The 14634-nt window shown below is 47.1% G+C and overlaps 1 protein-coding gene across 1 annotated transcript in view; it reads right to left on the reverse strand.

The window, feature by feature from the left end:
• The window catches only part of LOC115476819 (F-box/WD repeat-containing protein 11-like), a 323530-nt gene that overhangs the window by 277469 nt on the left and 31427 nt on the right, over nt 1–14634 (reverse strand). Inside the window, 1 exon segment of the mRNA XM_030213393.1 lies at nt 8083–8145. Within this exon segment, the coding sequence (XP_030069253.1) occupies nt 8083–8145 (63 nt within the window).

Raw genomic sequence — 14634 nt, forward strand, 5'->3', positions numbered from 1 at the left:
GGCGCCGACGCTTCTCGGGTGCAGAATCCTTCGATACCCCAGAGCTCCCAGCACCGTGTGTCAAGGGAGAATGGTGATGGTGCTTCTTAGCCTTCGCTCGATGCCTGTCACCGAGACTCCTCGGTGCCGTTGAAGACGACATCAAATCTTTACATCGCCTCAGGGTTGGGTCTGACAATGGTCGGTCCCGGGGGGGGGGGGGGAGGGGGCCTGCAAGCAGGAGGCCTCGAGACAGGTGGAGACCCACTCGATGCCTCTCTGCTCACAGCGGTGTCTAGACCCTCTCAGAAGACTTTACCTCTGCTCCTGACATCGATGCGTCCCTCGATGTCGCCGACCTCGGTACCAATGTCGAAGGACCGGAACGATCAGCAAAAAGTCTTTCACGCTGAGCCTCCCGAGACACTTGGGTCCGTTTTTTCATTAGAGAGCACAGCTTACAAGCAGGTGGCAAATGTTCAGGCCCAAGGCACTGGAGGACACCACGCATGGGGGTCGGTACCCGAGATGGTCTGGTTGCAACAAGTACAACGCTTGAAGCCGCTGGGAGTCCTTGATGACATGGACAGAAAATGGCAGCTGCAAAATTAAAGGACTCGATCGTGCCAAATAAAAGGCACAAAAAAGAAAAGAAGACCCAGCCGTGCAGCCTAAAAGGCGGCTGCAACAAAAAAAGGAAGGAATAAAAAAAGTTAGTTTTTTCCCTTATTTCTTAGTTTTTGTCAACTTTTTTTTTTATTATTATTGTAAAAAGCTACTAAGAGAAGAAAAAAAGGAAAGAAAGGGGGAGCGATAAACGCTAAATAACATCTCCTGAGCCGAAAAAACTGAGCGCAGTGAAAAATACCTGTCACTCAATGCTCGCGGGCAAAAAGAAACTGAGAGGGGGGTGGGAAAACCGTTCGCGCATGCGATCGAGAAGTTTTGGGTTTTGCTAGGGATTTGCTGTTCCTGGGCCGTTGCAGACGACAACCCAATCTGAGAACAAGCAGGTTGTAGGTAAGTCAGGTTCAATGGGTATGAGTAGCTGCATATCATCCACATAGATGTAGAACTCGGTGTTCATTGACCGAATCAGCTCAGCAAGTGGTTTGAGATAGATATAGAACAGAATGGGCAACAGTATTGATCCTTGTGGTACACCACAGGTCAGTGCCCATGGTGGTGATGAGGTGCTGCCAAAGATTATGGATTGTTGCCTGTCTGACAGATAGGATCTGAACCAAGTACTGTTCCACTGATACCTGTTTCTGCCAGGTCATGCTAGCATATCATGAACCACAGTGTCAAAAGCTGCTGAGAAATCTAGCAGTACTAACACCGAGGCAAATCCCCTGTCTCGGTTTCTGGGAAGATCATCTAGTAGGGATAAGAGGACCATTTCTGTTCCATAAGTGGGTCTGAATCCAGAATGACATGGATCTAGCCAGTTTCTCTCTTCTAGCCAATCATTGACTTGAACACAGACTGTTTGTTAGGCTTCCTAACCACAAGAACATATCAAGTAAAATCAAACTCAACCATATCATCAACGTGGAAGGCTGACTGCAGAGTACCACAAGGATCACCGCTATCACCTATCCTCTTCAACATAATGATGACCCCTCTAGCCAAGACCCTATCCAACCAGGCCTAAACCCTTTTACTGTATATATGCAGACGATGTCACAATATATATTCCTTACAAATCTAATCCGATAGAAATCACCAATGAAATCAAAAGCAGCTTGAACATCATGGACTCTTGGGCAAATGCTTTCCAACTAAACCTCAACAAGGAAAAAACACACTGCCTCGTTGTCTCATCCCAACATAACACAGATTACCCCACAACTATTAACACGCGAGATCACACCCTCCCTATCGCAAACAGCCTGAAGATCCTCGGTGTCATAATAAACCGTAACCTAACACTAGAGAAACAAGTGACATCCACAACCAAGAAAATGTTCTACTCAATGTGGAAACTCAAGAGAGTGAAACAATTCTTCCCAAGAGATACATTAAGCAACTTGATACAATCAATGGTACTAAGTCATATAAATTACTGCAATGGAATCTATGCGGGATGCAAAGAACGAACACTAAAGAAACTTCAGGCCACTCAAAACATGGCAACCAGACTCATCTTCGGAAAAACCCGATTTGATAGCGCAAAACCCCTCTGTGAAAAACTACATTGGCTCCCAATCAAAGAACGAATTACCTTCAAATCTGCACAATGGTTCACAAAATCATCTACGGCAATGCCCCGGGTTACATGACAGACCTGATTGACCTACCAACTAGAAATACTTCAAAATCATCACGAACGTACCTAAACGTGTACTACCCAAACTGCAAAGGACTCAAATACAAATCAACGTACGTATCCAGCTTTTCCTACATAAGCACGCAGCTGTGGAACGCACTCCCAAAAGCCGTGAAAACCACGTACGACCACCTACACTTCAGGAGAATACTAAAAACCTATATGTTCAAACAGGCATAACCTACCAACTAAACATAAATGCTTGGCTGCTACAACTCAACATAACCAGAATACGGTATGGACACACAACACAACTCCTCTGTGTATGACACCACTATGTGGCTACACCAAAAGATCTTTACCTTATCGCATGTGGCAAAACCACATGCCCTTTATCTTATCTCTACATCACTCTGTATTTGTTTACACCGGAGTCTACAATCACATCTCTGGCAATATGTAAGCCACATTGAGCCTGCAAATAGTTGGGAAAATGTGGGATACAAATGTAACAAATAAATAAGTTTCCCTAGAAATGGGATGTTGGATACTGGACAGTAACTTTCAAGTTTGTCACAGTCAAGGTTGATTTCTTTAGCAAAGGGTGAACCACTGCCCTTTTAATGCTGTCAGTAGTTGCTCATTAGAAAGAGAGGAGTTCACAATTTTAGTGGCACCTTCTTTGAGGCCCATACTTGCCTGCTGCACAATCTTTGATGGGCAGGGGTTGAGGAAGCAGGCAGTTGGTCAAAGGTCTCTTAGGATTTTGTCAAGGCTGTCCTGTTATTGGATTAAAAGTGTCCCATATATCTGTCAGGAGGGGGCGAGTTTGTGCACTCCTGGTTAACTGATTGGAGGCTGGAAGGGACTGCCTGTAAATCCTGGCAGAGGCTTTTAATTCTGCTGGCAAAGTATGCTGCAAAATTAATGCAGTTCAGTTTGGTTCTGTTGTGGGGGTTGCAGTAGGCTGTTTACTATACTGAACAGCTGCTTGGTTGAATTGGTAGTCTGTGCAATGCATTGAGAAAAATAATTGTTTTTGATTGCTGTTAAGGCTTAGTGATACTTTGTCGCATGCTTCCTACAGTTTAGCCTGTCTTCATCCAGGTGAGATTTATGCCATCTCCTTTCCAGTTTCCATCTTTCACATTTAAGTATCTGAAGTTCGGAGAAAACAAACCCAAGGTGAACATTTGTTAGTGGAACCTTTTTAGTGGTGCCATTTTCTCTAAAGGTCTTGGCTGTGTTTATTCCAACCTGTTCTGACACTGTAGTTGTCTTCTCATCCACATGTGGCTAGTCCAAGGCCTCTAGGAAATTCTCAACGGTCAGGTTTTTTTTTTTGTCTCTAATCTCCTTCCAAATTCTGGGAGATGCCATTTGTCTCAGGTGGTCACTTAGGGAAAATGTAATTAGAAAATGGTCTGAGAATGATAGGGGTGTTATTTCAATACTGCTATCCCAGAATTCAGGGATGCCAACCCCTTTATAGAATACCAAACCTAATATGTGAACCTTTTCTTGGGTTGGAGACCTGATCTGGAGATATGCATGAAGCACCATGAAAGGCGACACTTGATATCTGACCCATTACTATGCACCAAATAAACATCTCAGAAACCTTGGGTGGGCCTCTGGAATAATAGGAAGGACTAATAGAAAGAAAATTATCAGGTAAGATTTAATTTCTCTTTCCATTATATAGCTTTTCACTATTCCAGAACCTATGGGATGTTTAAAAGCAATCCTTAAGTGGGTGGGATCCTGGTGCCACCAACCCAAGGACCAAAACCCCAAAACTGGCTTCCAAGCGCACCGCAACGTCCAACCTATACTGATTAGCAAAGGTATGCAGTGTCAACATCGCCGCTGGAAACAGTAAGGAAGTCTCCATCCAAGATGTTGCTGTACACCTCGTAGAATGAGCCTGCAAAGCCTGAGGAGCCTGCTTCCCCCACAAGCAAATAAGTTGATGAGATAGCCTCCTACAGTCATCTAGCAAATGTGAGCTTGGAAGCCTCTGTTTATCAAAAAGCACAAACAAGTCTGTCCAATTTGCGAAACTCATTCATGACTTCCAGATATGAGAACTCTATGCGCATCAAGAAGCTTCAAGCAATACCGAGTGTTCTCATCCTCTCTGCGACAGACGGAAGCTCCACAGATTGGTTGAGATGAAATGCCAATACCACTTTTGGGTCCCGCCTTGCTTGTTGCTATAAGCCACTACTGTTGTATTGTCGAAGAAAACTCAGACTGGGGCTTCCGCAGAAAAGGAGGAAAGACGCGCAAGGCATTCTGCAGTGCCCTGAGCTGCAAGTGATTTAGCGACCTCTGAGACTCCAGTTCCATTCAGCTGCCCTGTGCCAACAGAACTTGTAATGAGCTCCCCAACTCAACTTGCTTGCATCCTTTGTCACCACCTCCCACTGTATCAGAAAGTGGAGGAGTGGCCTAGTGGTTAGGGTGGTGGACTTTGGTCCTGGGGAACTGAGGAACTGAGTTCGATTCCCACTTCAGGCACAGGCAGCTTCTTGTGACTATGGGCAAGTCACTTAACCCTCCATTGCCCCATGTAAGCCGCATTGAGCCTGCCATGAGTGGGAAAGCGCGAGGTACAAATGTAACAAAAATAAAAATAAAAGGGAGCTCCGATGGTCAAATTCCAAGGCAACAATCACCACTGCATATTCCATCTGGCAATCAGCATCCAAGGATGATGAAGGTCGTACTTCTGTGACACCATAGACCAGTGGCTGAGAAATGACTCCTGTAATGGTCGCATATGAGCCCTTGTCCATGGCACCACTTCCATCGCCACCATCACTGACCCCAAAACCTGGACATAGTCCCAAACCCTGGGCCTGCCGTGATTGAAAAGACAAATCTGTTGAACCAGCTTCGACCTCCTGTGTTCCATGAGGAAGATCCTCTCCCTTGCTGTGTCAAATAGGACACCCAGATATACCAGCAACTGTGATGGAGTTTGTCTGCTCTTCTCAAAAATGATCACCCAACCCAATGACTGCAATGTCCCCTTCCACCAGCAAGGTTGTGGTCTTAACTCACCATCGTTAAAAGGGAATCCATCCTGGGAACCTGCAATTTATCTTTCTCCTCTGGAACCAATGGATACAGGCGAGTCACGGCTCTTCCAGCCCCACATCCGGCGAGACCCATTCTGCTGTCCTAAATGTCTGACTCTGGATGCATCGGGAAGGCCTTAGAAGGACCTCTAAGCCCCCTCGTGATCAACGAAGATGGAACTCCTGACGCTGAAGCAGAAGGCTCCTCAATGGAAAACACCGCCAGTGACTCGGAAATAAGAGTACTGAGCTCCCTTTATGAAAACAGCCTCAATACTTTTGAATCATCCTCCTCCTCAGGAGGGAGTTCTCTCTCCTCTAACAGCTCCTTCAAAAATAGTGCCTTTGAACAGACCGAGACCATATCAAATAAGGAGAGAGAAGTATCTGCCCACTCCTGGAGGTCTAAATGAGATCTCTTAGGAGCTGGAAGGGCAGCGAGGTGAGAAACTGAAGCACCTTGCAGCAACTCTGCCCTACCCTGCTTCAGTAAATAAGTCTGGTGTTAAGAGCAATATCAACTCCAGAGAAAACAAATATCCCAATGCAGCTGAATACTGTGTCAGGCCCTAATGCTGTGAAATGGTGGCTGTGCTCTGCACATGATCAAAGGGCTCCCGTGTTCTCCTGCATCAAACTGCACACCAACCCTGACAGACAGCCCACAATCTTCAGCATATTTACTAAAGTTAAATTCGAAGACACGCTGCTGCTGACCATTTCCTCTGTGGCCCACAAGATTCCTGGCTTGCACACACCGCAAAGCCCTTACCCTGGCCGGTGGGTCCCACAGCAGGAGTTGCCATTCACTCTGTCACAAGCGCAACACAACACAGTCCCAAACGGTGAGTCAGGATCCCTCCTCTGCACCAAACAGAACTTGCAATCTTCCAAGTGGGTCCATAGTAACATGGTACATGACGGCAGGTAAAGACCAGTACAACCCATTCAGTCTGCCCAACAACAAACTCAGAATATAAGCTATGATATATATACTTGATCCTGTTTTGTCCTCGTCATTTTTCAGGGCACAGATTGTAGAAGTCTGCCCGGCACGGGCCTTGCTCTCCAGCTATGGAAGCTGAATCTGTCCAGCCACTGCACACAAGAGCACAGACTGTTGAAGTCTCCCCAATTACTGGTGTTCCCATCTAATCACCACTAAGCTCGTTTGGTTTCATGCCTTCTAGACAGGATTCCTTTGTGTTTATCCCATGCATTTTTGAATTCTATTACCATTTTCATCTCTACCACCTGCCAAGGGAGAGCATTCCAGGTACCTACCACCCTCTCTGTGAAAATGTTCAGTCAAACTTACCACTGCCGGCTGCTCTTCACAAGCTCAATCTCCGCAAGCCTCACCTCTTTCCTTTTTTTTTTTTTCTTAAAGGTTGTATTGCGGAAAAGGAGAGCTCCACAGGAAACGGGAGAGGTGAATGGAGAGAAGAAGTAAATTTAAACGGCACCAGACACAGGGATCTGATGATCTCAGATATGACTACAGACTCAAGCCACCTGCAGAGTTCAACGGGGGACCAGTGGACCAACTAGATCAGGAGCCGTGTGTCTATCCACTTGCTGGACTGGAGAGAGAGAGAGGAGAGAGAGAGAGGGAGCGGGTAGGTCTCGGCTCTCCATCTCCTCTTGCTGGTTGACAAACACAACTATCTCATAGGTTCTGGAATAAAGGGAAGCTAGTCTTTCTTGGCGGCTGCATTTATGCACAACTGGTTGAGAAAACACTTTAAAAAAAAAACTAAAGATTAGGGATGTCAAGTTTAGCACTATCATCATCACAAAAGTTCTGAATTGAAATTTGGTACAAACTGCCAAAGGTATTGGCTCTGGATGTAATTCTTGGAATTTCTGATTTTAGACTGCAAGACCTTTGAAGAGGATGTTGACTATTTAAATTTAAAACAAACTATCAAATTTCTTGCCAGAGAACGTGGCAAAAGCAGTTAGCATAGTAAGGTTTCAAAAAAAGTTTGGACAAGTTCCTACAAGCTAAATCTGTAAGTTGCTAAAAGGTACTTGGGGAAAAATCCACTACTTATTCCCAGGTTAAACAACATAAAATCTGTTTTTACTATTTTGGGATCTTGCCAGGTACTTGTGACCTAGATTGGCCACTGTTGGAAACAAGATATTGGGCTTGATGGACCTTTAGTCTTTCCCAGTATGGCAATACTTATGTTCTTATGACAACATTAACAAGAAAATACCACCACAATTATATATACATTCTCAAAATGCAAGGGTAGAAAAACTTAGAAAGCCTGGACAGCAGCTAAGAGTTTTTATAACCAAGGCAAATTCTTTGTTAACTCCCTTTTTAACCTTTTTAGTTTTTAGCATTTTCCCATTTTTTAGAGGTCCGGGGGGGGGGGGGGGGGGGGGGGGGGGGGGGGGGGGTCATTTTCCCTACTTTTGACTGTGCCCCCCTTCCTACAGTTTTGTCTTCTATATCTCCAACTGCTATACCTCTTCATCTTCTTTCAAGCTTCTTGTCCTTACTATTCCCCACTTCTACCTACCCCCCCCCCCCCAATCTCTTCCCTCCAGACTATCTAGTCTCGTCTCACCTCAACTACATTAGCTCTCCTCTGTCCCAGGAGCAGATACAGTAAGCAGCAGCTCTCTTTAGGCTACGCCAAACCAGGTCAGCTCTTGGCCCACAGTAGCCCCTGGCACATGGGGTTTTTCCCAAGCCTGTAATAATCCACTAAGAAACTGCCATCATACCTGCCAAAGTGTATTTTTCTTTAGAGATTCATCTTCATTTGATTCTTCCATTACTGCAGTGTTCTGAAAGACAAGAACAAAAACGAAATCTAAGTAAACAAATAATTGGTTTTACAATTCTATCTACAAACACCTCTTTCACCTATATAAACACTCTCAGATTGATGATAAAACTTTGGTTTCACTTTTTATATAATACATTTCTAGTTACTGAAATGTCTTCCAAAACAAATGGCAAATGCTCACTGTGACTCAAGTGTAAAAATCTAATTCTTTTAAAGGACATTCTTTTAAACTTTATCAGTAAGATTCAAAAACAGCAGCAGAAAAATAAACTTAGCTCCACCAGTTTATTCTATATGTGATTTCCCTTTTCTATGGCCATCGAGCACTATACCATACTATTGAGAATGCCAAGATAAAAGAGCTGAAAAGCTAACCCTAGTCAAACTATTAGCAAAGGTTTGGGGTTTTTTTGGACAGTATTCTTTATAGAGAAACACATAGAAAGGTTATGCTTCCTCTAAAAAAATGTTTTTACTATATTCCAAGGTTTCTTTATAAATGTAATTATCCAAAGATACTGTAGTACATCAGCTTTGAATACCATCACGTGTCCCTTCTTGTTGACCTATTCTCTTCCTTTTCTGTTCTAACTTATTTCCTCTGTCCTATTTGATATTGGCGTTCCTTTCATACTTCTTTTTAGTTTTTTTTTTTGTACACAATTTTGATTGTGAAAAGAGGTATATCAAGTTTTCAATAAACAGCAGGTAATAAAAAGACCCATGGGTGAAAAAAAATCTCTGGCACTTAAGCTGGAATCTGTCTGCCTCTGGCCCAATACAAATGGGTGTGGGGGGACTTTCTTCATGTCAATCAGCACAGGCTCAGTAAGTATCTAAGGGAGCAATTCTATAACTGTATGCCTCTTGTAAGTGTCCCAATGCTGTCTGGGGAGTGTTTATTCTGTAACAGCACCTGAGTGCCCAAATTCTATTACAGAATATTAGTGAAAACCCACACTCGCATGTCTAAGATGACATATCCATTACACCAGGTGTAAATGGGCTTGCCTAAGTGCAGCAGGCAATGTACACAATTTACAGTATTCTCTAAGTTGTGCACATAAGTGGCAGCCCTGCCCATGCCCCCTCCAATGCTCCATCTATGATTACGGCCCTTGCAGTTATGAGCTACAGCACTTACAGGCACAAGGGCATAATTGCATATGCTCAGTAAGAAGGAGAAATTGTGTCTTACCTGATCATTTTCTTTTCTTTAGTCAGCATCACTGCTCTGAACCAGTGGGTGTTATCCCTTCCCACCAGCAGATGGAGGTAGAGAAAACTGAATTCAACCAGTGACATCACAAGTTATAATCTGTGGTGCACTCTGGAACAGAAACATGACAGCAGATAAAGGCCATCCAGTCTGCCCATCCTCCGTAACCATTAACTCTTCCTTTTCCTTAGGGATCCCACGTGCTTATCCCATGCTTTCTTAAATTCTGACACAATCCTCATCTCCACGACCTCCACAATCCAGTATGATTCTGCCCAAGGAGCAGAAGGTTCCTTTCTGTAACCTACCCAGTCCTATCAACCACTGCAGCTGCAATGGTAAGCAAGAAAAACACCACAGAGTGGCACTCACTATCCTGCATACACCAGGGAATAGCCATATCACGGGAACACCATATGGCTATCAATTAGAATCAGATCTTACTCCAGCTACTTCTAATAAGAAAGAACCAGAGCACACCCAGAACCCTGACGTCTTCCAAGGGCAGGAGTTCAGAACAGCGGTGCCAACTTAAAGAAAAGAAAATTATCAGGGAAGATAGTTTCCCCTTTCTAAGCATCAGCCCACTGAACCAGTGGGATATACCGAAGCAGAACTAACTGGCAGGGGGAAGACAAGGCCCACTAAATGATCCCTCTGCCGAAGTCCAAATGGACCCTGGCCAGAACTTCCACCTGGTAGTGCTTAGCAAAGGAATCGAGCGAAGACCATGTCACAGCCCTGACAATCTCTTTAGGCGATACAGCCCAGGCCTCGGCCCAAGATGCCGCCAAGAACTGGTCGAGTGGGCCTTCAAGTCCTTGAGGCACCGAATGACCCATACCAATGTAGGCAGACTCAAAAGCCACCTTTATCCACCTCGCAATAGACGCCTTGGATACAACCTGACCCTTCTGAAGGCCACGAAAGAACACAAATAGTAATCAGAGGAACAAAACTCATTCTTCTCCTCCAGGTACCGGAGAAGCACCCTCCAGACATCCAGTATGCAGGAGAACCACCTCCCGCCCCAAAGGAAGGCACACACACCTCCCAATTCACATGGAACAGAACCACCACTTTCCAGCAAAACAAGGGACATATGCAACACCAAATCCTTTGCAAAGGAAATATATGGGTCCCAACATTATAAGGCCCGATTTCTGAGATCCTCAAGCAGAGGTGATCGCTACCAGAAACGCAACACAGTGTTTCTGTGTGAGGTCCCTTATGGAAGTCATGTGCAAGGACTCAAAATGGTGCCCCCAACAACATCCAGAGAACCAAACTGAGGTCCCACGAAGGGAAGGGCGGATGAGGCAGAGGGTGTAAGTGCACCACACTGTTCAAGACACTTCCCTGTACAAAGCCAGAGAGCTGCCCTTCACCTTTCCCTGAAAGCTGGAAAATGCCACCACTTGGACCCTCAGGGAGCTTAAGGCACCCCAAAAATATGGGAACCCAAGCCTCCCCTCCAGGGAGAAGAGCATGTTCCCCGCCAGAGGATTCAAAAACCCGCTAGACCCTGTTGTAAGCCAAAAATGAGGAGAAAACCCACGTTTCTCTAAGCACCGCCTTTAAATGGCCACCGTAAGCCAAAAGGGTTCTGGATCCTCCATGTTACTGGCCCCTGTTGAAGGAGCCCCCTACCCCTGGGCAGAGAAGAAAGTCACCTACCAGCAGGTGCCCGAGATCTGCATACCAAGGTTTGCAGGGCCAATTTGGAGACATTGGCAAGACCAAATGAGAATGATGTGCAATCCTTGGCCCACCAGAACAAATTCCTGGGCAACAACCACCACTGCATACTCTGTCTAGCAACAGGGGGAACACAAAGAGCAGCACAGCTGGCAGCCAAGGCTGAACTAGGGCATCTATCTCCCGAGAAGCTGGGTCCCTCCATTGACTGAAGCAGCACTCCGCCTTTGCATTGGGCTCATGAGGACATAAAGTCAAACTGAGGAGGCCCCCAGTGGTCCACTATGAGCTGAAAGGGCTGCTGACTCAGCTCCCACTCTCACAGATCCAGAAAGGAGCGACTGAGAAAGTCTGCTTGCACATTGTCCTTGCCCACAACATGGACCACTGAAAGAGCCTGCAGATGCTCCTCCGCCCAGCGGCAGAGGCTCACCGCCTGACTCCCGGTTCCACCCTGTTTGAAGATGTACGCCACCCGCCATCACATTGTTCAACATCACTCTAACTGCTTTCCCTTTCAGAAGCAGCTGAAACTCCAGCAGAGCCAACCAGATTGCCCAGGTCTCCAGGCGGTTGATGGACTGGGATGCTTCCTGGCTGGACCAGGTGCTCAGTGCTACTCACCCCATGGGCCTCCCCAGTCAAGAAGACGTGCATCCATGATGACCAGCACCACTGAGGAGGATCCAGAGGGACTCCCTCCCCCTCAATAGGTTCACCTGATTGTCCCACCATGCCAGACTGAGCCTGGCCTTGGGCAAAAGCAGGACTTGGGCATAAGAGGATACAACCCACCGAGACAATAAGGCCTGCTACAGAGGGCGCATTTGAGCTCTTGCCCAAGGCACCTCCAGAGTCACCACCATGGAGCTCAGGAGCTGCAAGTAGTCTCAGACCGTGGGCCATGGAAGCTCGCACAACCAGAACATTCTGCACCTGCTTCTTCAGGAGAAACACCATCCCACGATGGGTTCTCCAGAAGGTAGATAACAGAAGCCATCACCACCATCACCTTGGAAAATGTACATGGCGCAAACTGAAAATGCTTGCCCAATACACAGAAGCACAGATATCTCCTGTGATGATCCACAATAGGGATATGGAGATAAGCCTCTGTGAAGGTCAGGAAAGTCAGGAACTCCCCCAGTCACATCATCTCCATCTGAAAAGTATTAGACCCCAAGGCAAACGTTGAACCCTTTGAAGTCCAAGATGGGACAGAAGGGGCGACCTTTTTTCAAAGCAACAAATAAATGGGAGCACCGTCCCCGGCCATGCACTGTCACCGGCACAGGGCTTCACCGCCCCGAGAGCACACAGGTGCTGCAGAGTGGACGTGAAACCTGTTGCTTCAGAGCTGAACTGCAGGGTGAGGCCATGAAGGCGTCAGACACTGGACGAGCTAACACCAGAGAATAACCCCTGTCAACCACCTCCAGAACCTACTGATTGAAGGTGAAATGGGCCTCTTGTCCTGGAAGAGACTGAGCCTGCCTCCCACCGGCACTGATGAGGGGCCTGACGCACCCTCTATGGGCAGAACGGAGGGCTGCAGCTCTGCTGGGGGGCCAGCAGAATAGGCTCTTTGGGGCCTTGAAAGGAACCCTCCGTGAAGGGCCTACCCTGGCCACTCCCCCCCCCCCCCCCAAAAAAAAAAAAATATATCCTTCACTAGCTTCCCCAGGTCCTCTCCAAAGAGCAACCACCCCCACAAAGGGCAGCTGACTCAACAGCTTTTTAGAAGCTGCATTCCCCGCCCAGTGGCAAGCCACAACCACCAGAATCCAACCACCGAAGCAGCCATTGCGCAGGAAGCTAAGCAGACAAGACCATATAGAACATACATCAAAAACGCTGTTTCTGACTGCAGGCGAGCCACGTCCGGGGACTCCGGGAGCTGCTGCCACAATCGCAGCATGGCTCTTGCTACATAACTGCCACAAATGACAGCCTGAATACTGGACGCCCCCACAGAAAAGGCCAGGCAGAGCTGCCACTCCTACACCTTCTTGTCAGAGCTCCTTCAGAGCTAAGCCCTCCTGAACAGGCCCAGCAGTCACCTTGGTGACCACCATGACCAGAGCATCCACCTTAGGAAAAGGCCAATACCATTCGACTTCCTCTGGAGGGAAGCTATAAACATGATACAGAGTCCTGACACCTCTAAGGAGATCTTCTGGATTTTCCCAAACTGCCATCATCATGTGGATAAGAGCCTTGTACAGAGGAAAATGCAACGGGATCCATAGCCAAAGTTCACAACACAGAAAGGGCCTTAGTAACCTTGTCAATTAAGATAGATCCTCTCGTCAAGAGGGACGGATCACATGGGACCACTCTTCCTCAGCTTCCCGAGATGGGGGAGCCTCAGACCACAGTTCCCTGTGGACTGAGAGTCCGAGAGTTATCCCCAAACTCCTCCAAGGGAATCGGTGCCTCAGGCCTCTGTCTTACACTAATTAGAAGCCAGACCGTGGCCTCTCCAGAGGAGGGGATCCCATTCACTTAATGCTATCGCACCAATTGTGCCAAGCTCTGGAGCCCAAAAACTCCAGGGCCATCCCTCCAAATGATGCGAGGAAGATAGGGAGGTGCCCCCCCCCTCCCGCTCCAGGCCCCTGTGGAAGGGGCAGATTCTCCAAGGGAGACAAAATGGCTGATGTTCCCGCAAAATGATGCCTCAGCGGGACGGGGGGGGGGGGGAGGACCCATCAACTCCGGAGACCCTTCCCCCCACCCCATCCCCCGGCTGTTTCCAAAGTCAGAAAAGCACCATCACACTGTGTACAGACAGAACTGGAATCTGTGCTGTATCTCCCAGTTCCTTGCACACACAGCAGTGTTTTCTGGATGGCATCCCCAGCCACGTCAGGCAGGCACAAGCCTGACATGCTGCCTGAACCTGCTTCAACCAGGGGAACTGTATGCTTTTCGCCCCGGGCTCTCTGGGGTATAAAATAAGGGAATTCCCTTAATTACAGGGGAATTCTTCAAGACAAGGTAGGAGCTTTCCCTGCTCAGGGCTGCTGAGTTTTCTTAAACTGACAGGAGCAACAAAAAAAAGCAGTTTTCCCTAAAACAGGGAAAAGGGCCTGCTCAGGGCAACTGCGTGGGGGAAGAGAATTTAAGCACCTGGGAGGTGAAGAGGGAACCCATGGGAGGGGGGAGACACCCAAACAAAGTGAACAGGCAAGAAGGGTGGGAGGATGAGGATCCACACTTCTCAGGTGACATCCTTCGGGACCAAGCCAGTCTCATCCAGAGGCACTAAGGAGTGCAACAAGGAGTGCAACAAGGAGTGCAACTGAGAGCGGTAGAACCAAAAATCGAGCTCAACCAGGTATGGTCCTGAGACTGTGACCTCGGCCAGGGACAGAGCACAACAGCACAACCTACCATCTGCTGGAAGGTAGAGAAAAATACTGGATTGTTCCAGAGAGCACCACAGATTATAACTAGTGATATCAGTTTAATTCAATTTTGTCTACCTCCGCCTGCTGGATCAGAACAGTGTAAACCAACAATAAGAAACTGCCTTTCACACGCTTCAGCAGGCACAGGATGAGAAAT

This window comes from Microcaecilia unicolor, chromosome 8, assembly GCF_901765095.1.
Source record: "Microcaecilia unicolor chromosome 8, aMicUni1.1, whole genome shotgun sequence".
Lineage (NCBI taxonomy): Eukaryota > Metazoa > Chordata > Amphibia > Gymnophiona > Siphonopidae > Microcaecilia > Microcaecilia unicolor.